This window comes from Phalacrocorax aristotelis, chromosome 3, assembly GCF_949628215.1.
Source record: "Phalacrocorax aristotelis chromosome 3, bGulAri2.1, whole genome shotgun sequence".
In the NCBI taxonomy this organism is placed as follows: domain Eukaryota; kingdom Metazoa; phylum Chordata; class Aves; order Suliformes; family Phalacrocoracidae; genus Phalacrocorax; species Phalacrocorax aristotelis.
The window spans coordinates 24,571,956-24,596,005 of record NC_134278.1 but is presented as its reverse complement, the minus strand read 5'-3'; the positions used below and the strand labels follow the sequence as shown (position 1 = coordinate 24,596,005).

Here is a 24,050-nt window from a genome sequence, read left to right as displayed (position 1 = left end):
GTATATTCTTTGAGGTGGTGATTTTACAGGGTGCTCACTTCTTCATACTGGAAAACAAACCTTCTGGATTTTTGGTTAGAATCACTTTTGAAAATTTACTTTTGATCTGCTCCTAAAATGGATTTTTTTAAAAAAATATATGAACTATGTAATGCTTCATCACAAATTTTATTACGCATTCTGTTTCTAAATGAGTATTCTCAGAATTCTAAAGCAAATCTGTCAATTAATTTGAATTTAAATAATTTTGGTTTCACTGAGTAATCTCAAGTTCCTTAGTAAATACACTACTGTATCAGTCATTTTCTGTAGTTATGTATCACAGCAATTATTGCATTCTGAACTCCTTGTATAATGAAAATTAACTGAAATCTTAGACAAAGCTTATGTTAGACAATATTATATACTAAAGCAGCTTTCTGCTGTGGTTCTGTAACTAATATGTAGTGTTTGAGTCATCAAACCAGCAGGATAGGTAAGTAAATCAGTTACCTCTACAGTTATTTTCCGTCCTGGTAACAATTTGGTTGCCAGCAGTGACTTGGTGGCATGTATAAGACTTATTATTTGATAGGAATGTTGCTGATAGATTTCTTGGCCCAACTGCCGTGGTTCTTTTATCACCTGTGGCTTACACTATGCTTTCTTTACAGCTGTGCTTGAAGAGTTCCCCATGGTAACATTTTTTAATACCACTACTTGTAAGGCAACACTGTAAATGAAGCAGGAATTTAGGCACATCACTTAAGAGAAGAGTTACTGATCCTCTTTGGTTCAGTGGTATCTGACTGTTACACAGTTCCATTTTCACCAGGGTGCAATTTTATACTGGCCAGACAACAGCATGATGCTCTAAACAAGCAACATAAGAATTTGATTCTGGATGCTTAGCACTGCATTTCTCTCCACAAATTGTGGTCTCTCCACAAAGTTAAGATAGAATTGATAATAAAAATGTTTTGTACCAGACGCGGCATACTTTCAAATCATAGCTTTCTGATTTACTTTCTTTGTGGGCATATGGCATTTAAATTTTTAAATACTAAAGGAAATTACTAGGCAATAATAGCTGCTTTTTGATGTAATTAAATTTGATGTTATATGGAAGTAACTTGAAAACATCAAACTGAAGGTATTTTGACATTAGAAAAAATTACAAAAAATTAGAGAAAACAATTTTAATTACAAAACCCAACACTGTAAAGTCTGAGTTTGAGCATTCAGTGTTACTTAGAAAAGCCAGGCATGTTAGATGGGATATTTCTGAGGTATTTTAGCTCTCTTGCTGATGTTAAAATTGTGCTTTTGTGGTCGCAGTTCATATTGAACTACTCTTGTTGGTAAAATAACATAATCACAGAAGTATGGTTTATTGCTTTATAACAAGGTAGGAATGAGATCATTATATGTGCAATTTTAACTCATGTATGCATCCTGGTTTATATGTATGTGTATTATTTCAGAGATATTAGGTCATTCTATTACCATTTCAGAAGACAGAGAGACGTAGAATGGACAGAAAATGGGAGTGCAGAATATTATGATCTTGTTAAAAATGTAATTCTTGCTTATTTTGTAGCTGAGTGTGGTGGTCGAATTCATGCTGCTACATCAGGGCGTATTTTGTCCCCTGGTTACCCAGCACCATATGACAACAATCTTCATTGCACTTGGATTATAGAAGCGGATCCAGGAAAGACAATAAGGTATACTATTAATTTCAGTATTCATTGTCGACTTCAGTATTTTAGAAATTATAGTCTATGCCTTAATTCTCATACTCTTCTACACAATTTTTTGTTTATTAACTCCTCCTTACATTAATAAAGTTGATGCTTGTCATGCTGGCATTTATGAATGCCATCCCTCTAGGGAACCTGGTACCTAAATCATGTAGGGGACATCTAGGCATCTAATTCAGAACTGTGAATTCTGTTAGATGATATGGCCTATATATCTTCAGTGTGGCAAAACAGTGCCTTTTTCTAGCTGTAAACAAGCTATAGTGCCAAGCTGTCAACTGTGGTTTCAAAATTCTTCCCCTGAGTCATTGTAATGGCATTCTTTTATATCTTACTGTCACATTCAAAGTAATAATTTGTTCTAAAACTAATATAATTATTCAACACTACTTCTTAAATACTTTACCTCAAGCAGCCGTGAAGTTCCTGACTCTGCCAGAGGTGCTCAGACATCAGGCTTCTTGGACCTTGTTGGGTATCTATTAGGAACTGTCTTTTTGTCATGAATATTTTGATCTGATGAGGATTTGACAACAGTAGCAGCAGAGATTAGAGCTATAAAACTATAAAGCTACAGTTCTGAAGGGTTTTCATTTTCCATTCCTGCTCTTTTCTGTCATATCATTCTTAACATATAGAACATTTTGAATTATGTAACTATCAGATTTTTTTCCTATAATCAGTTGAATAATAAGACCAGCAAGATCTAAGAAGACATTAAGAATAATCAAATTTGAGAAAAATGATGAGATTGTAATAAGAAATGCTTACAGGACTGTGAAAATGCTTAATAGAGGAGGACTTGAAGATTCCTCCACATAAATTAGGCAGCATAACAAAAAAAGGAAGAAATTAGAAGAATACAGAAAATGAGAGAAACACAACTGGTGACTAATGCATGAAATAAAGGTGCATGCCAAGAACTGAATAATGGAGTATACAGCTTTAATTTCTATAATGATTTATGGAAAGATGATGGAAGGATTCAAGAACTCAGGCAGAAAGAAATTAGTAATACAAGAAGAACTTTTAAAACAGTTTTTCCTCATCAGTTTGACATACCGACAAGGACGACTATCATACTTTGCTGTTATTGCATAGCTAAATCACTCAAGTGGCAGGAATACCAATATTTAAAGGCTATTTCAGCTCAGTTTTGTTGTAGTAACACACAGATTCAAAAACTTTGAAATGGCAAATTCTGTTCAATATTTAAGGTAGTTTGTCCACTCCGAACAGGAATTTGCTGTGAAAGCAAGAATGTAACAAAAACATTTAACTTCTAATCAAGATAGAGAATCTTAATTTCTGTCATTTAAAAAAAAATAGTATACTAATATGTTTAATGATATGCAACAGAGGTTAGTTTTATACCCCAGTGACAGGAAAGAAATATGTGATTTCTAGTAAATGTGTTACTTTAGAATATTAGCTATTTATTTATTTAGAGCAAAAAGTTAGCAAAGAGTAAGTTGTGTCATTATTCATTTTATGTGGACAATAGTTTTAACTGATAACTTAAATGAAAATTATTAATTTAAAAAAGTAAACATACAGAAAATACAAACAAATGGCTAGTTATTCACTGGGAGGTTTTTAATTTTTTATTTTTAGTAACCCCATTTCACTAAGAATTCGCTCCATCATAGGTGATTTCAATGAATCATTTACATTTAAATTACAACTTTGAAATTAATGATTTCAAGTTAATGTCAAATGTAATGAAGAAATATCAGGACACTTATTTGAAACAAAAAAAAAGGTGTTGATATTTACCTATTAGATTTCTTCAATGTTAAAATTGTAAACAGTCAGAACTTGAAGTCAATGCACCTATTTTGACTAATAGCATGGTATTCTTGAGCACCTTTCTAAATCTAATTCCTCACCTGGAGATAAATACAGATTGTTCTATTATAATAAAATTTTATATTTTATGAATTTTGGCGTAAATCAAAGATAGAATAATATATTTTCTAGGTTTTTATAGGAAAGAAAATGCCATGCTGACAGAGTTCCCTGTCCTCTGCATGCTGCTGTCCAGTAGCTACTGCTTTTTTTTTCAGTTACATGTGATTGAAGACAATCAGTGTTCTTGGTATCCTTATTTGAATAAAGAGGGGAAATCTTGGATGAAATCATAGTTATTATCCCTTAAGATATCTATCATAAAAATAAGTTAATTTATAGAACAATTACTATATGACCCATAATGGTGGTTTCTGTAATTCAGGCAATTATAGAACCAAATAGCACCTCTCTTACAAGACCAGCTCATTCAACAAGAGAAATGGATAACTCTTTAGGACCCCCACCTCTTCAGTCCTAAACAACTCAAAACTAAGTACAGTTTGGGAATGATTGCTTGGAGTTTTGTGTAATTATGTTTAATGAGTAAAGTGCAGTGCTTTTACTTTCTCTTTGCAGTCTTCATTTTATTGTTTTTGACACTGAGGTCGCTCATGACATCTTGAAAGTATGGGATGGGCCCATTGAAAGCAGCATACTTTTGAAAGAATGGAGTGGCTCAGCCCTTCCAGAGGACATTCACAGCACTTTCAACTCATTAACATTACAGTTTGACAGTGACTTCTTCATCAGCAAATCAGGCTTCTCGATTCAGTTTTCAAGTATGTAAATATTTTTTTATCTCAAATACAATAATTATATACACTGTTTCTATACATTATTCTTATATATATGAACTGTTTCTCATCTGACAACTTCCTCAGTCTTTATAAAAAGGACTATATTATTTTGATTATTTTATATATTTATGCAAAGAGCTACAACTAGGGTGAATTTTTCGAATTGCTTTGAATGTTTTCTTGTTTCTTGTTTTGTACAGCAACCACATGCCTAGCATTATCTCATTAGCATTATTTAACAAGTCAAAAGGAGTTTGTAGATACATAAGTTTTCTTCTGCACTGATATTTTAAATGTTCCCACCAGTGCTACCTAATAATATATTATTTTGTGTTTATACTTTATGTTATTTGGGGTTTTTTTTTCTCACAACGTTGGTTGCGTGATGCATCATTTTTATGACCTTAACCACTGCTTGTGTACATGATTTAACTGAAGAATAAAATATATCTTACCATATTGAAATACATTTAAAAACTTACTATTAAACTAAGCAAATTCATCTTCAGATCTAAAGTGAAGGCTCCTCTGTATACAGAGGTGCTGTGATCAATATTTTGTATGTGATCAATATTGTAAAGCTGAGTATGTGGAGTTTTTCTATGGTATTATGGTGGAGGGTAGGACTGCAGGGAGACTACATCATTATCTTTGACTCGGTTGTTCCCCCCTTATATATCTAGATATGATGTATGTAAGTGTATTTCTGCTCAGGAACATAGGAAAATTATGGATTAATAAAACATCTGAAAGTAGGAGTATTATTTAAAACCTTCTCTGTAGGTGCTATCCTTCAGAAGTAAAAGGCACTAATAAGTATTCAGGCATTATTATTTGCATGAGGAAATATACTTTGGGGTTTTCTGCTCTCTAAATAATGCATTTTACATTTACCTGTTTACTTCATTTTGCTTGATTTTTCTGAATGTTGCACCCCCCAAACCACAGGCTCTTTCATCAGCCCTAAGATACCTAGTTAAAAGTATGCAAAATGAATTCAAGACAAAGAACAGAATAAATGTTTCTAAAATTTCTCACTAGTGTGCTATATAATATGCTGCTTTTCATGTTGTTTGAAAAAAGTTAAATTTTACATTTGTGGAAATGAAGGGGGTGTTTACTCTCTTAGGGCTAGCAAACACATTTTATGTAGTATTATATGAAAATGTTTATGCACAAATTTTGAAAGGATTAATTATTTAAGCAGTTAGATTTGCCAACATATTCTTTGACCTTCAGTGATACTTATAATAAGTAGGAGACAATTTAATGCTTTAAGGGTGAAGAACGGATTTTGCCATTTTCGTATACTATCTTATGGATGCACTTGGTGATCATTCTGGCAATTGCAGTGTATGTCTTACTGGAATTAATTGGAATTAGTGGTGAAGAACTGAATGCCTCAGCTCAAGTAAAGGGAAAATTGTATTAAAGTTTCATTCACTCTGCTTGAAAAGTGGAATGTTTTATTAATTTTTTAATTGTAAGGAGTAAAAAATATGATTTAAGGAATTTGTTAAAGTAAATTTAAAATATTTCATCCAAAAATCAGAGCTTAGTTTATTTAGTCTCCTTGAGGCAGTGGGCAGACCACTGTGGCCTTGATCTGTAAAGGATTTAAACTAATTAATCTATGGCTAACTGAGGATCTTTCCATGCTTTAGCATTCATCCTGTGTTCAAACTGTAAGCCAGTTTATAGCAAAGCTGCACAGAATATTGAACTTTCACTACTTTAGTAGTTTGTAACTCAATGAATAGAAGAGTTTTGAGTTGCTTAAACTTTTTTCTGGTAATTGCAGATGTAGATGTTTTATTACAAGGTCTGTGAAGGTAACTGTCCAAGTTTTGTGTCTTTGTGTCACTTGAACGATTTTCAAGTGTCGCATTTATTAATGAGTATATTTTATTTAAATATTAATTACAATCCAAGAAGTAAACTTCAGGTGCAGAATTGCAGAAGATTGGAAAACCTTCAGTAATCTGGACGTCTTACACTTCTGCAACTTCTGTATTGGATTATGCAACTGAGATGAGTGTCTCCGTCAATGAATGTCCAGTTATGGGACCATACAAAGTATATACATGTGAGAGTATCAGGTCAAACGAACAGCTTAAAGACAATGCATTAAAGTGTTAACCTTCAGCTGGAGAATTTGTTTCATAGTGCTGTAAATGCGCTGATTCTTTTCTATTATTTGCACTCTAGAAGGCCTTTATTGCATCTGCCTAAAAAAGATGCTAGGAAAAGATACTATAAGGTAGAACAGAAAATATCACCTATAAATTACTTACTGTTGATTGTAAATTCAATTAGAGGTATTTTTAATGGAAAAAAAGTGGCTGAAGCTTACAAAATGTTTGAACACTATTAAAAGTGCCTTGTCTTGCCCACTCAGCTCAGAATATAGAGCATGAGGACACGAACCGACAAGAGTGATTATGTTAATTGTAATCAGCCTAATGCTTTTCATTAAAACTTAATCACCATTTAATCATGCATAAAAGGACAAAAAAAAAGAAGTTCACTGTACAAAATTGACCTTTACTCTGGGGGTTAAATACATTCAAACTATGTATTACAAGCCAGGGATGTCAACCAACTCTTTCTGGTTAACATACAAAAACTGAACACAAGAAAGGTATAGGCAAATTAGGTATTTGGCTTTTTTATTGCAAAAAAACAAAATTACTGGCAGAAAAAACCATTAAAAAAAGGACAAATTCTAACCTAGCTTAATTCTGTTCTACATGTCTAAGGTAAATGGGATAAATCTCTCTCTGAAGGTGCCTTTTCCTTTTTATCAGCTATAGGTCTAGTTATACTAGCATACACTAAATATCAAACTTCTGGACATCTAAGGGCAGGTGAAATGAATCCTACCTGTCTTTTTAAAGGTGTCTAATTTCCTTTGAGATGCCATAAAATATCCCAGTTAGTCTCCATCTGCAACTTTAGAATGTCACACAGCCAGAAGTCCTTGATCATATCTTCCAGTCCTGTGCAGATACCACGGATATTGTAAGGCATCTCAAATGAGACTAGCCACCTATGTTGAAGCAGATCCATCTTGCTTATTCATATCTAACCATATAATTTGTTTAGTTGATACTTAACAAAACCAACTGAAGTGGCAGATTATAGAAACAAGCACAGGCAGTTGGAAGTCTCATTATCATTCTTACAGACTCAGCCTTATATTAACAATACCTAATAGTAGTTCTACCTTTCTAGCCTAGCCTTTTTTCTTGAACTAAATTCTCAGCTGTTGTAACTTAATATTGCTATATCCTTTTCTTAAACTAAATGATACATTCATAGTTCCTTTGCTGGTTTCATACATTATGCTCCTCAAGTCTATAATACATCAAAGGATTATTCACACTCTTCTTATAATGGAAAAAAACATTTTTAGAAATGCCTGGCTTTTTGAGAGTCAGACCCATCTGTGATGGTTTTCTATGCCTACCTCTGGTTCTATGTCATTGTAAATTTCTCATAGTCACAGCATTCTGTAAGCACACACTTTAATTAACAATATACCTGTCTCTGCTTCCATGTAAACAGAAATGTTATCTTTTTTGTGCTAATACAGAATAACTAGCAAAAAGTTAATGAATTAGCAAAGACTTCTCAAATTTTTTTAATATTTCTATCTTATTAGAATAACTTCAGACACTCACTTTATTAAAAGTTAAGATAGAAAATTAAGACATTTGTTTAGTGGGTTTAGTCCAATTTTGTTTTTTCTGTTGTTTGCTTGCTCTCCAATATTTATAAAATTTGCTCTTGAATTAAATGCAGAGATAAGCAGAGAAATACAGAGATAAGTAAAGATGCCTGGCTAAACTTTTATCTTAAGAATACAAATCATCAATTATGATAATAAAAATAAGCAACTTATACCAACCACTTATTTAGAATAATTATTTGGAAATTATTGTGTCTGATATTAATATATCTGTTGATATCTTACTTCCTCTGACAAGAGCTTAAGTATCAGTAGTTCTGTTTGATAGTTCCTAATGACACTGGACTTAATCTGACAAATCTGTTTAAGCAATGATGCCTGCTTCTGTCCAGTTCTATAATTCCATTTGATCATTTGTCTACAGTAATTCTTACAGTAACTTAGAGTATCTTGAACTGTTAGAGTACTGTTGTCTTGTAAATTGTTCTTTTATTGCTGAGATATCTTTTAATCACTTGCTTAATGGCCTGAGCTACTACATTTAAGTAGAATAAGAATTTCCATGGCAGAATCTTCATTGCTAGGATTCATCATGCAATTGTTCCAGTTTGATTCACAACTGAATTTTCAAGAAAAGGGAGTTAGCACAAAAATAGATTTTAAAAGAAATTTACACATGCATAACCATATAACTGCCCTACTAACTAACTAAATTTTTAGTTCAAAGAATATGAAATCCATTAAGACATCCCTTGTTAAAATAAATAAAAGGACACAAGACACAAGAGTGTAGGATTCCCCTTTAAAGTCTGCAACCTAATATTTTCACAGTTCAGTCACTTCTCTTGCTTTCTGTGATGCTACACATGTTGCGTTGCATGCTCAGAATAACACTGTCTCATTAGCATGAAACTGTGTCAAAGCATTCCTATCCATCTTCTAATCCATAGCCTGGGCAAGGCCTCCTCAGACTCGTGGGGGTAGCTGTTCTTAATTTGGTTCCCATGGAACTAAGCAGAAATGAAGCTTGTAGGTTATTCTGATGGTTATCTCTAAACTTGTAAGCTTTTGTACCTCAGACTTAATGAAAGAGGCTGCATTAGCATTTGGGTTTCTTTTTTCTTTACATTATTGGACAATACAATATCTTTAAATATGTAGTTGATGCTAATTTGCACAGTTCTTAGTCTGTACATATAGATGTATTACATGAGATGATACTTTTTAAACAAACACTATTCTTTCATATTTGGAAATGTTTGTTAGTTTGAAATCACTGCGAATCCTATGTACAGTCTCTCAGCTTTGATATGCCAAAATCCTTCTCAAAACTATTATGCAGGCATAACGCAGTAAACAGGGGAAGCTTGTGCATTGCCTGCAATTTATAAGCCTAGACCCTGAAAAGTCTTTATTATTTTTATAACCATGTGGAGTAGCAAAAATAGAGTTGCACAACAACTTGGTGTTGTGCTGCAAATGCATCAAATAGCTTACATGATTGCCATAGACATAGTGAAATTGATATTGATGAAGGTGATGGGTTTTTTTCTTGAGCTACAATAGATTACAGGCTAAACAAACTGATAAAAAAAGAAGTGTCCTTCAGGTGAAAGATAAATTAGGCACATATCTAACATATTGCTCAGAAGGCTACAGACACACAAATATACAGTGTGCCACATTCTCAAAAACAGTCTCCTATTGATTTTCAGTGAAATTTTAAATCAACCTTGAAAATGTAATTGGGGGGCCAAATTAAAAAAAAAAAAGATCTAAAATGGGACTCTGGAAGATTATTAAATTAATAACAGAGAGGCTTAACACATTGGCTGCCAACATATGGAGGTCTGAAATCTCCCTAGCAATCTGTAGTTTTTCCAGCTGTGCATTCTTCTAGCACTTACCTCTAGTTTCATGTTTCATGTACATAGAAGCTTGTTCCACTCTGACCAGATGAGACAGTAGGAGATGGGAAATCTGTAGAGTATTACTCTATAACCCACTGAGTATCAAGTAGCTTACTGATTAGAACACATGTGCAAGAACTGAGAAGCAATGATTTAGTTCTTTTCCAGCATAATGGATTCAAATCCCCTCTCCTGTCTATGCCATTTTAGGCACCTAATTTTTCTCAGCCATTTCTAAAAAGTCTAGCTATGGAGTTTGGTTTGATTTAGCATCCTTGAGTCTAAAATGTAGTTATTGCTCTCCCTTCTTTACAGCATATATATTTTAATTACATTCATCTTTGAGTTTCTGAATTCCTCAGGCCCTTTTGAAAAATATATATGGGAATGCTAGATCACAACATGAACATGATCTTTCTTATAGCTATGTAAACTAGATATTAATTGCATGTCTACATATTAGTGAAGGGACTGAGAAGAAAAAACCATGTTGCAAAAGAAGTTCAATGACAGAATTGGTGGTTTTAAATGTCTGTATTACTTATCAGCAATGCATATAACCTCTATACCACTTAGATATTTGGACAATACCAAATGAATCATTAATAGACTTCTAATTTTCATCCAACTACAGAACTTCCTGGGAATCTTGCTCATGGATTGGACGGGCATACTTTTTGCTGGGTAAAAAACTGGCTCGATGGCTGGGCCCAAAGAGTTGTGGTGAATGGAGTTAAATCCAGTTGGAAACTAGTCACAAGCAGTATTCCTCAGGGCTCAGTGTTGGGGCCAGTTCTGTTTAATATCTTTATCAGTGATCTGGATGAGGGGATCAAGTGCAACCTCAGCAAGTTTGTAGATGACACCAGGTTGGGCGGGAGTGTTGATCTGCTTGATGGTAGGAAGGCTCTGCAGAGGGATCTGGACAGGCTGGATCGATGGGCTGAGGCCAATTGTATGAGGTTTAACAAAGCCAAGTGCTGGGTCCTGTACTTGGGTCACAACCACCCCATGCAGCACTACAGGCTTGGGGAAAAGTGGGGAAACCTGCCTGGCCAAAAACAACCTGGGGATATTAGGTCACAGCCAGCTGAACATGAGCCAGCAGTGTGCCCAGGTAGCCAAGGCAGCCAACAGCATCCTGGCTTGTATCACGAATAGTGTGGCCAGCAGGAGTAGGGAGTGATCGTGCCCCTGTACTCGGCACTGGTGAGGCTGCACCTTGAATACTGTGTTCAGTTTTGGGCCCCTCAGTGCAAGAGGGACATTGATTTGCTAGAGCGTCTCCAGAGAAGGGCAACAAAGCCTTTGAAGGGCCTGAAGAACAAATCTTATGAGGAGAGGTTGAGGGAACTGGGTTTGTTTAGCCTGGAGAAAAGGAGGCTGAGGGGAGACCTTGTCGCTCTCTACAGCTACCCAAATGGAGGTTGTAGCGAGATGAGCGTAGGTCTCTTCTCTTAAATAACGAGAGATAGGACAAGAGGAAATGGCCTCAAGCTGTGCCAGGGTAGTTTTAGATTGGATATTAGGAAATATTTCTTCCCTGAAAGGATTGTCAAGCATTGGAAAAGGCTTCCAGGGAAGTGACTGAGTCATCATCGCTGGAGGTATTTAAAAGACACGTGGTGCTCAGGCACATTGTTTAGTGGTGGACTTGGCAGTGCTAGATGAATGGTTGGACCCCATGATCTTAAATGTCTATTTCAACCTAAATGATTCTATGATTTAATGGTTCTAAGTAAAACAAATTGGAAAAGAAGCAAGTTGAAAAGTTGACAGTCTGTCTGAATGTTCACTTTACGAGATGATATATCAGCGTTCAAATATCTGGTGTTTTGTTTTATTAGTATCAAGTGTATTTGGCATGATAGGAAGCTTTTTAATTTCAAATACATAAAATAACTTCTGAGGCTGCAAGAACAAAAGTGTAAAGAACATCTTGGTGCTTATCAAACATCTGTCATTGTTTTTAAAATTTAGAAATTTGTATACAATAAATTGACATTAACAGTGAAATGAATATTAAAAAGCATCAGTCCTTCATAATTGGTGCACACTTGACACAGTCAAAATGGGAAAAATATTTGCTGAGATATTATATTGCATAACCTCTTAAGGAGAAAATTAAGATTTTTCAGAGATATATTAGAAAAAGATACTAATGACAGAGATGGGCTTATGCTCATATAATTGAAAGTATTATCATTCTTTAACTGATGTGCACTATCGTGATCCATTTTTTAGAGCTGTTACTGTCTGTCAAATAAGAAATAACTTCTCTGAGGTCATGACCATGCTTTCCTTCCCCTGTGGCCAAGTATACGTTTAGTAATATGGGATGTCAGGTAAATTGTCAGAGTGGTGCCTGGGGAGTGCTTACCCAGTACTCATTAGTAGTGACAGCCATTACTTTAATTCTTGGATTGATGCTTATAAATTCTGGTGGAAAAAAGTCTACCATTGTTAACAAACCTGCCATGTCTTTTACTTCATTTAGCTATTATAACCATCCCAAGGTACGAGATGTAATATCTGGAATGGAAACAAGGTCAAAAAATTATTAATAATAAAATGTTAAAGAAAGCTCCTGTGTTTGTAATGTGTTGGTTATCATCAACCATGAATTCTTATATAGGGTTGTTTTACAGTTTCTGTAGTTTGTCTAAGTGATAACGTATTTGCTAGAACATGCATAAAACCATTTTAGCAATCTAAAATGTTTGTTTCTCATTTTGCTCATTATTTTTTCAACCTTTCTGTCTTCTGCAAATCTACAACACAGAAAAAAAAAGTTTTTCAGTTGTACAACTTGGTAACTCTTTCAGTTTTGTAAATGTTTAGTTTCTCCTGCTGTTTCTTGTAGTGATACACTCTAATGGTGTGGACAGAAGGAGCAGATGCAGTTATTAATACAGAAAATGGGTTACCAGCACATTGTGGTCAAAAAGGTTGCATAGTGGTGGTAGTGATGGAGCTCTTTTATCTTATGAAAACTTTTGGGTTGCACAATTTGGAATGAGTTAAAAAAATCATTTTAATGAAGTATTAATATTTCCTGGGATTGAAACAGAAAAAAATAAAAAGAACACAACACACACACACACACACCCCCCCACCCCCAAAAAAAAAAAAATAGAGCAGGGAGGATGGATTTTTATCACTAACACACGTCATTTATAGGAGGTGTGGAAGAGACTGTACCCTTCTATTTAAAACAATAGAAAGTGAATATCAGACATAAAGAATTATATTTTATGTTCTTATTTTTTGGCCTGTAATTTGTAATGCTATCCTAAACTCCAAGTACTTGAAGTGCTACATACTGCTCAAAATACAGAAATACATAGTCATTGCTTTCCCAGAGACTGTTGGAGAATGGTGCAGCCAAATATGATAATGAACAATATTAGATCATCAGCCAACAAAGTGGTAAAAAGCAGTTCTAACAATGGCATATATGCTTTTAATAAATTACATCAGTTTTTCTCTGAATGCTCCTCATTGGTCTGATCATGTCTTACAGATATCAGAGCAAAATTACACCTTGAAAAGACATCCAATGTAGAATTAAGATGTTACAAATCTGTTTAAGAATGCATCAGCTGTCTGATGCGTGAGCACACAGAAAGTATATAGTTTATATTAGAAAAAAAAGACAATAATTTAATATTGATGTTTCACATTTTTCGAGTACTCCCTTGCAGTACTGGAGATGAGCAGAAGGGCGTAGTGTAGCATTTTTAGAAAAAAAGTCTTTGGTCTGGGTTCAAGAAGTTTTAACTTGGTTGAATGAAGATGATGACAGTTGTAGAGGGACTTACTTCTAGATAAACACCAATATCATTAATAGTGACTGTGACACTCAGTTTGTGACTCTTATTTTGGCTTTTGCTCACAACTGTGGTAAGTTCTTGGAAAAAGACATGCTTGGGTGAAGCAGCCTGGACTGGTAGGAAACAGAGTGCAATTCTCTTTCTTTGGGAACACTGCAATGTTTACTGCAGTTCAGGATGTTGAATACCTGAAGCTAGTAGAAAAGACCTGGCATCTTCCACAAATCTATAGTGGATGTAGATTTGTATATCAACTTTCTGGATGATTACTTGTTTTAAGTCATACCATACTGATTATTCTGCTCAGTTTAACATTCCTTTTTTAATGAATTTATTTTTTCACAAAGTAAATTCCATATCCAAACTCAGGGGACTGAACATAGGTGAGGTACTTTGCTTAGATTCAGTTTGAGCACACTCTGAGAAAGTTGTTACTTGCCCCTGAAATAGGAACTTCAGGACTACCTAAAATGGCTATTTCATTCAGCCAGCTGGGTTAAACAGCATTTGCAGGCTGCAGGATATTAAGACTATAGAACAATGTTATTTATGTTATGATACTTACCCAATTGCACAAAAGGAATCAAAGTGCATAAAGAAATTTCTTTTGATAACCAGCACATGACATGAGAAGAGGAGTTGCTAGCTCTTTTGATGCATGAACTGGACAAAAAACCAAACCAAACCAAACCAAAATCCAAAACCCCAAAACAAAAACAAAAACAGAAGGGAAAAATAAAAAAGAAAGAAAAGCTTGTGTTTGTTTCCACGCAGGCCTTACTTCGTACTAAGGAAACTGGCAGGAAGCTAACATAATCATGGCATATCTCAGTGGGCAGATTCTTGTAAAAATAAGAAATAAAATGCCTTCCTATATTAACTGATGAGTAAATAATATTACCTCTGTTTGGAATGCTGTTATAAAAATATTGTGCTTTTAATTATGGATGTTTAATATCTACACCTTAAAGCTTTTACTTCATCATTCCCTTACAGCTTCTATTGCATCAACCTGTAATGACCCTGGGACACCACAGAATGGCACTAGATACGGAGACAGCAGAGAGCCTGGAGACACTACCACCTTTCAATGTGACCCTGGCTACCAACTTCAAGGACAGGCTAAAATTACATGTGTGCAACTGAACAACCGATTCTTCTGGCAACCTGATCCTCCTACGTGCATAGGTAATAAGATGAAATGTTAGTCTCTGTTTAAGATTAATACAGATCTGATTTCTTGTTCAACTAGTGGACATAATGATGCTCATGCTGGAGTGAGCTTTTTGGAGAACCCAGCTATTTTGTATGTATGGTTAATGTCAGCCTCATTCTCAAAATTAATACTATTTTTGGATACATTTTCTCACTTTATTCTACTCTTTAAACTTCATACAAGTTTAAAATTGACAGTCTAACAGAAATAATTAAATGGAAGAGGTGATTTAGAAAAAAAACAATTCTCATTAAAATGCTCTCATTAGAATGGTCTTCAATAATAATTTCATAATTTAGTTACATAAACTGGAGTCCATTATTTATTCTGAAAATTTTATGAATTCTTGTAGATTAAATACCCATCCTGTGCAATCCCTAGGAAGCTAAAGATACTTTTTCTGAAGCAGGATTCTTGTTGGGAAAGGTAGATGCAGAGAAGAGGGTCCAAGCGACAATGCTGTTGAAAGAAATGAGATATATTTCCATAACACCAGGAGAGGGTGGGAGATCTTTCTTTGAAACAAGTTTTGATTCTTGGTTCTGTAGTCCTATATGGCATAAAGGTTTCTGTGAGGTTCTGGTCAGTAGACTAATAATTATAGGCTTAAAACTCTTGCTGATATGTATTTTAAGGACATCAGTGTAGCTCTTCTAAGATTAATCAACCTCTGTGAAAAATTATCTGCTAGTTATCGTGATTATTAAAATCTTTATGATTTTGTTGCTTATTGATTTATAATTAAATGAAGACTTATTTTAATGATTCCAATCCCCACATAAAACGCGTTTTAATAGCACTGGTATAAGCATAATGTTTTTCCTTTCTACAAGCCATTTTGGAGAGGGTCTTTCCAAAACAGCAAATCCCCAAACAACTGTAGTCCCTCTTTTTCTCTAAAGTGTTTACAGATATCTCAAAAATACTAGGAAGGTTTCAGGATAATGCAGGATGGTGTCTCTAACTCTGTATCGTCTAGCAGAATTGGAGCAGCATGTAATCTGAATATTATGTTCGGAATACCTTGTGTGCAATGTACAAATAACAGTACAAAAATGCTGACTAAACTGGGATTATTCACAAATTAAAATCATTTAAATAAAAATTAAAAAGAAAAGACATCTGGTGTCTAAAGGTCTAGAAGAGTCATATTCTTTCTTCAAATACCAATTGTAATCACTCTGTATTTCTTTATAGTCTGGTAAAAAAACCCAAAACACAAAAGAAAGAAGGAAATAAAGAAGGAAAGAAAAAGAGAGTACCTTTGGGAAAAAGTATATACATATTGTTATTCTTCCATATATTCAAGATGACTTTGAAGGGGAAAGCAGATTAGAGTAATCCTTACTGTAGACAAGACAAATTAGAAAACTTAAGGGTTCTTTAAAGCCATTTTATGCCATTTTAAAAATTACCATAATGTGCTTGTTTCAGTATGATGACTTATAAATGAAAAATTATTCACATTTAATAACTGTACTATTCAGTACTCTGAACATTGTTCAGCTTCCATTCCTTATTGTTTAATGTTTTCTGCTCTATTTGTACTTCATAACTTTGACCATGGTTATTTCAGGCTAAATCAAACCAAAAAGAAATAAAAAATAAAGAAAAAAAAAAACCACAAAAAACACACACCCTGGATCGAAAATAATGACTAAAATACCAAAACTACAGACACAAAAAAAACCCAGATACAGAAATATGCTAATTGTTTAAATAAGTAAACAAATACATAAATAATGGAGGCGGAAAAAGCGTTTAGTTTGTTTTCATAAATACCACAAGGGGAATGGGTTCATTAATGCTTTCATTTGGGTTAGGAGTATGGTCTCCATGTAATTTTCTTTCTCACAATTTAGTTCATTATTCTGAATTTTCTTGGAGCTTTTGAATGAAACTAATTGCAAGCTGAGTTCTATGAGTGCATCTGATGTACCCCAACCACTAGTGACTAGAAATGGCCTGAAAAAATCCTTCTTTAAGATGTTTAATGCAGATTCCAAATCCTTAGTACCAACTGTTTTGCACTACAGATGTGTTCCTATCAGTTTGCAGGACTTTGTAATGTAGATGCAGCCCATGTTGACTTCTATGTGATTATCATCTTTAGAAGCTGAATTCCTTATCTGTTTAAAAGCAACATTCAATTTATGGTAACTAAATGAATGTCTGATTTTTGATTTGGGTAATACCTTTACAGAGTGAATCAAACTCTTTTGTGTTACATCTACAGTCAAAAGAAACTGCATCCTGAATCCTGCTATTTAGCTTTCCCAGTTCTTAAAGTACTTCCAGTACATAAGAAATACTTCAGCTTGATAGAGATGGGCTTAAGTAACAGCAAGAATATACAGGACTTGTTACTTACCTTCATATTTTTATTCCTTTAGAAAGAACTTTTCTTGTGCTTCTTTTGAATATGATGACAGCTCACATTTTTTAAGGAAAATAGAAAAATGTTTGCTAGCTGGAAGTGGGAAAGTTCTTGGGTTTTCTTTAATTATTATTATTTTTGGTAAATGTAGACATTAATTTACTCCTCTTTTACAGATTATATATGCTTGCGAATTTAACATGTGACCGTATTCCTATTTCTTTTTACATTGTGACAGCTGCATGTGGAGGAAACCTGACAGGCCCAGCAGGAGTTATTTTATCACCTAACTATCCACAGCCTTATCCTCCTGGGAAAGAATGTGACTGGAGAATAAAAGTAAACCCTGACTTTGTCATTGCCTTGATATTCAAAAGGTACCATTTCTAGATGAATGCCTCTGTTTAACAGGATTTTAAATGTCACATCTAAAAATGGCATCATTTATCACTTCTTAAAGCTTCTAATTATATTCTCTGGCTGAGTCCTGGAGCAGACATCTAATATGTGCTATATCATTGCTTCCAAATAACGTAAAACAAAATAATATAGTTATATGGCAATTTTCATATTGAATATATTCCTAAGTAACAAAACTTTCTGTGACCTATGAAATAAAAATCTTTTAAAATCAATGACAATTTGTAGAAATGCTTGATTTACGTTGTTATGCCTTATAGAAGAGACTGTAGTGGAAACTCTGTAACTCAGTTCTTAAAGGTTTTTACAAATACAGGCTAAATACACTTTGCTTGGAGTGCATAGATCAGAAAAAAAAAATTGGAAAATTGGTCTACTTAGTCAAGAGATAAAAGTTGTCCAGATAACGTTGTCTCTAATTTTAAAATAGTTTTATTTACTGAATGCACTATCATCAGCTTATATTTTTCACACAGCTTTTTAAGACAAATTGAATTTCAGGGATATAGTCATATTCATGTGTTTAATTTATCATTTCTATTTGAGTCAGGCCTATAAAATTATCTTTCCTGCTATATATATGTCTGCAAATGTAAATTTTCTTTTTTGATTCTCTGTCCTAAGTGTGATTTTTAAGCTAAGAACAGTAACATTGCTGGTGACTTCTGTGGAATGGTGATGAATTCTGATGCTTTCAGGAAGAGATGGTGGCATGCTTAGAATTTTGTTGTATAATATGTACACCCTTTTTTTATAAAAAAAAAACAACACCAAAAGAAAAAACAAAAAGAACCCAAACAACGGTTTCTTTCCTTGACTGACTGCAATGTGTATTCTAATATTGATACACAAGAAATTAAAGAATAAAAGCCTAAGTTACTTGAAATTACACAATCAAGAATATGATAATTCTGTTCCTCAGGTATTAAATCAAATAACATTAAGGCATGAGAATAGTTCTTCACTAATTACACTCTTGAAAATGTCACATGATTGGTGGTATGGTGAGCAGCATATTTCTGTGGACTGCCTAAGTAATCAGCTCAAATTCTCCATTTCAAGTAAAATTAAAGAAACCTATAGTTACTCAGTATTCCGGTTTATTTGTGAATTCTATTTTAAGAAATAAAAGTATGAGCAATATAATGGAATTTGCAGTTTATGCTATACTTCCAGCATATTTTATAATTGCAGTCCTATAATACACACTGAACTACCTAATTCTTTCCTAAACATGATATTCTGTGCAAGAAGTTCTTAAAATGTCCAGGAATAAATCTTCCTTAGAAATCTGAAAAAAAAAGGTTATGCCATAGCTTCCCAGGTTTTTGGCACTACCTTTTACAAAACTACCTGATGTTGGGAGACCATTCTTGGAAAGTCATCCATCTTCTGACCTATAAGGCCTTTTAAGGTGTAGATTGTGGGGTTGTTAATCTTGTAAATAGTTTTAGAATGCTTCAGGAAAAAAAAAAGAGGAAAACTGGAGTACAAATTAAGAAGGAGGGGAAAACCAACACTATTATCTGTATGTATATGGCTGTCAAACAGAGAAAATGGAAAACTATGACTACCTTTCTTTTTTTAATAAATGCTGTATTTTTACTATAAATGGACCATAAGAGTAATATGGATTCATATTTCATGAAAAAGTGTGCAAATACATGCTGGTAACTTTGTAATAGAGAAGCAAATTGAGATAGTTTTAAAAATATAATGTTAGAACACTCATAACTTAATGGACTATCACAAACCCCCTCTGATTTATAAGAGAAGTGAGGGCTGAAGTAACTCAATTTCTGCAATACTTTCACTAAGTTCTTTGATTTTTAGAATAGAATAGAATAGAATAGAATAGAATAGAATAGAATAGAATAGAATAGAACAGAAATTTCAGTTGGAAGGGACCTACAACGATCATCTAGTCCAGCTGCCTGAGCACTTCAGGGCTGACTAAGTTAAAGCATGTTGTTAAGGGCATCGTCCAAATGCCTCTTAAACACTGATAGGCTTGGGGCATCGACCACCTCTCTAGGAAGCCTGTTCCAGTGTCTGACCACCCTCTCGGTAAAGAATTGCTTCCTAATGGCCAGTCCAAACCTCCCCTGGCGCAGCTTTGAACCATTCCCATGCACCCTGTCACTGTGTAACAGAGAGAAGAGCTCAGCACCTCCCTCTCCACTTCTCCTCCTCAGCAAGCTGTAGAGAGCAATGAGGTTGCTCCTCAGCCTCTTTGTCTCCAACCCAGACAAGCCCAAAGGCCTTAGCTGCTCCTCATAGGACCTTCCTTCCAGCCCTTTCTCCAGTTTTGTTGCCCTCCTCTGGATGCATTCAGGGACCTTCACATCTTTCTTAAATTGTGGGGCCCAGAACTGCACGCAGTACTTCATCCACGTGAGGCCTCCCCACTGTTAAAGAGAGTAGGGTAATTACCCCTTTTGACTGGCTGGTTATACTGTGTTTGATGCACCCCAGGATGTGGTTTGCCCTCTTGGCTGGCAGGACCCACTGCTGGCTCACATTGAGCCTGCTGTGGACCAGCAACCTCAGGTCCCTTTCTGCAGGGCTGCTCTCCAGCAACATCCTCTCACAATTTATACCTGTGCCCGGCATTGCTCCATCCCAGGTGCAGAATCCAGCATCTGGACATGTTAAATTTCATCCCATTAATCATAGCCCAATGCTCCAATCTGTCTAGATCCCTCTAGATCCCTCCTGTCCCTCACGAGAGTCAACAGCACCTCCCAGTTTAGTATCATCAGCAAACTTGTTAATGGTGCATTCCACTCTGGCCTTCAGATTGTTGATAAATATATTGGACAGAACTGGCCCTAGAATTGAACCCTGAGGAACGCCACTGGTGACCGGTTGCCAGCTGGATTAGCCCTATTCACTACAACCCTTTGAGCTCTGCCTCTCAACCAGTTCTTCAGCCGGTGCACCGTGAACCCACTCATCCCACAGCTGGACAACCAGTCCAGCAGGTTGCTGTGAGGGATAGTATCAAAAGCCTTACTAAAATCCAGAAAAACGACATCCACCACCTTCCCTTCCTCCACAAGCCGGCTGACCTTATCATAGAAGGATATCAAATTAGTTAAACCGGATTTGCCCTTTGTGAACCCATGTTGATTGTATCTGAGGATTGCATTATTTTTTAAATGCCTTTCAATAGTACCTAGCATAATCTGCTCCATAATTTTTCAGGAACTGAGGTTAGAGTAACAGGTCTGTAGTTCCCTCGGTCTTCCCTCACTGCCTTTTTGTAGATTGGAATTATATTGGCTAGACTCAAGTCAGCAGAGACCTCCCCGGACTCCCAAGACCTTTGGTAGATGATCGAGAGGGGTAATGGTTCTTTGAAATCTGCAAACTCTGATTTATTAACATATCATTTTCTGTTCATTTTATCTAAAATTTTTCATTCTTAGGCAGTATGTTACAGGTAAGACCTGTACTATTCTTAAGGAGCTGGTTTTGAGAAGACAGCAGTGTCTGCATAGGATGAGAATGTGGGTTTTTAATAGAGAGATGCAATATATTTTGTCAAATGTGTGTTGACTACAGAAAGGTTGGAAACCATTGCTTCGCACTATTTGCTTTTTCTCTTTTTTTTTTGGTCTGTAGACTGCTACTTCTTTGAACTCTTCTAACTCTAAACTAAAAATTCTCTGTCTTAGCAAAATTATCCAAATATTTTTCTGGCTTCTGTTGCTTCTTCAAAATAGAACATAAAATATTGTTCATTATATGAAGCCATTTCCATTTGACGTTACTTAGGAATTTTTTTTTCTGCTGATTTCTTAGCTAAAGATATTCCTTTTTGTTTTACATGATTTGGAAAAGTTTGCATCTAACAGTACTAACTGATGTAATAGAAAGAAGAACAGCTGACCACCACACTTGCAAAAATGCCAAATATTTATTATTTTGTTTTACAAAGAGAATTGGAAAGAATAAAAAATCCACTCACTTGACTGAGCCCTTGCCTGCTTTTTAAAATGTAGTTCTACTTTTCTTATATTTTTTTCAATGTTCCTAGTATATCCTTTTTATCTAGCTCTGTATAAATTTCTGATATAAATGCCTCTGTTTTTATGTTGTCTCAGAACTCATCTCAACTAAATTTCTCTGAAAGACATTCCATTCATATTATCTTCATTATTGTTTTGTATAAACACATAAATGTCATCAAATATGGCATTGCAGAGATGGTTTAGTGAGAATAATGATTCACTTTAATTTATCATAATTACCTGATGTAATTTGGATATGAACAAAGGCAAGTTCCAGAGTAGTGGTCTGTCCATTTGAAAGGATCTTGTTTGTAAAATGGTGAGTCCATGTTTGTATGGTTGGATTTAAGATCATCCAGTTTAGCCAACTAAAAGCTGCACTTTTAATTTAAGCTAGTTGTCTGGATCATTCCTGTGATCGCTGGTAAGAGGCAGCCTTTCTACAGCAGGTGATTCATTCCATCTTTTGAAGGTGTTTAAGATAGGTAGGAGGATATGCTTCTTTTTTTTATGGACTGTAGACAGAGCCTGTATGATGGCCTGATACTAGATGTTTTGGAAAACTGAAGGTGTTCAAAACAATGGTAAAGAGAACTCCACTGAAAGTTAGTAAATTTCACTGTGAATTATATTTAAAAAGACTTTTATTACTGCAGAAGAAAATGTGTTAGGCAGAAGACTGGCAGCAGTACTCACAGTAGCGTTTAACTCATGAAAAAGAAATGAAGACTTAATTCTCTTTTTTCCTTTATTTTCAGTTTCAATATGGAACCTAGTTATGATTTTCTACATATTTATGAAGGGGAAGATTCCAACAGTCCTCTAATTGGCAGTTTTCAAGGTTCACAAGCTCCTGAAAGAATAGAGAGCAGTGGTAACAGCCTGTTTCTGGCTTTTCGCAGTGATGCTTCTGTTGGAATGTCAGGATTTGCCATTGACTATAAAGGTACTGTTCTAACCATAATGTGTGGAAAATAAAGGGAAATAAATGTTATTTAGTATTTATTGAGACTCAGATCTGTTCACTTTTAGATGTACTTATACTGAACTGCCAAATATTTCTTTGCATTAATGTAGGTTTTAAAAGCTATTTTCTGTAAGTGTGTGGAGGAACACAGAAATCCTCTTTCATGAAATGTCCTTCACATCACCTATGCACATTTTTATCATCCAGAAAAAAATGTAGAAGTAGAGGACGTAGTAGATGTAGAGGACGTAGTAGATGTAGAGGATGTAGTAGATGTAGAGGAAGTAGCATTTGGAAAAGAGTTGTAGAATAATGGAATTGTCTTACCCAATTAGAATACATGACTATTGCTGCTCCCTTGTTGACACATACCAATACATTTTCCTTTCCATTTTGTTGTTGAATCTACATATACATTTTTGAACAACTACTGCAGGAAAATATTTGCATTTTTTGGGGGAGTACTTATTACTAGCCAGAGAATGGGTTACGCTGACTATTTATTAAACACACACACTCACTTTAAATGCTGGATTCTTTTCTGGTCACAGATGCTGTCTCTGGCTTGATTGTAATCTCTGCTGATATTTATCAAGCTATTTTTCATCACAGAGGTGCTGCCTCAGCTGCTTCTTCTTGCCAGTGGAAGCAAACCACATTAATACATGTGTCAAAAATAAAGGAACAAAAATATCTAAAGAATATAGAAATACCAATGAAAGAGAGGGAGGATAGAAAGCACTATTAAATAATTTTTATATTTAGTCTTCATCTTTCATCCAGCATCATGCATTATTCTCCGTGTTGGCAAGGCTTTACTTCCCAAAGTAATTGTCACATTGCCATAGATTAAACCTTAGTGTGTTTGTTCCTACCTAAACTTGAAACAAAATACAAATAAAATGGGAAAAATATTTGTTCCAGGAAGTCTTGTTGACCTCAAGGAAAGAAAATGACAAGTTGAGCAGGAGATAAAGAGATAAAGATGCCCATTGAAAACATGCATAATCATTTATTCTGTGTGTGTATTTTCTGTTCTCAGCATAGTCTAATATGTGTGCCTTTATGCAACTGGAAGCTAAATGCAACACTAAGAAAATAAAAATATAACATATAAAAGCAGAACAGTATATTTTTAAAAGTTATTATACTCAATGGGCAGTATGTTTGTGCCTAATAAATCAATATTTTTATTAGGCTTATATTTTAATAATTAATATAACATTTATT

At 34.7% G+C, this 24,050-nt stretch overlaps 1 protein-coding gene across 1 annotated transcript in view; it reads left to right on the top strand.

Annotated features, from left to right (window-relative positions):
• The window catches only part of CSMD1 (CUB and Sushi multiple domains 1), a 1,237,849-nt gene that overhangs the window by 1,001,999 nt on the left and 211,800 nt on the right, over nt 1-24,050 (top strand). The window contains exons 25-29 of the mRNA XM_075086937.1: nt 1,580-1,706; nt 4,170-4,372; nt 14,821-15,012; nt 17,656-17,794; nt 22,612-22,799. Of these exons, the coding sequence (XP_074943038.1) occupies nt 1,580-1,706; nt 4,170-4,372; nt 14,821-15,012; nt 17,656-17,794; nt 22,612-22,799 (849 nt within the window). The remainder of the gene's footprint in view (nt 1-1,579; nt 1,707-4,169; nt 4,373-14,820; nt 15,013-17,655; nt 17,795-22,611; nt 22,800-24,050) is intronic.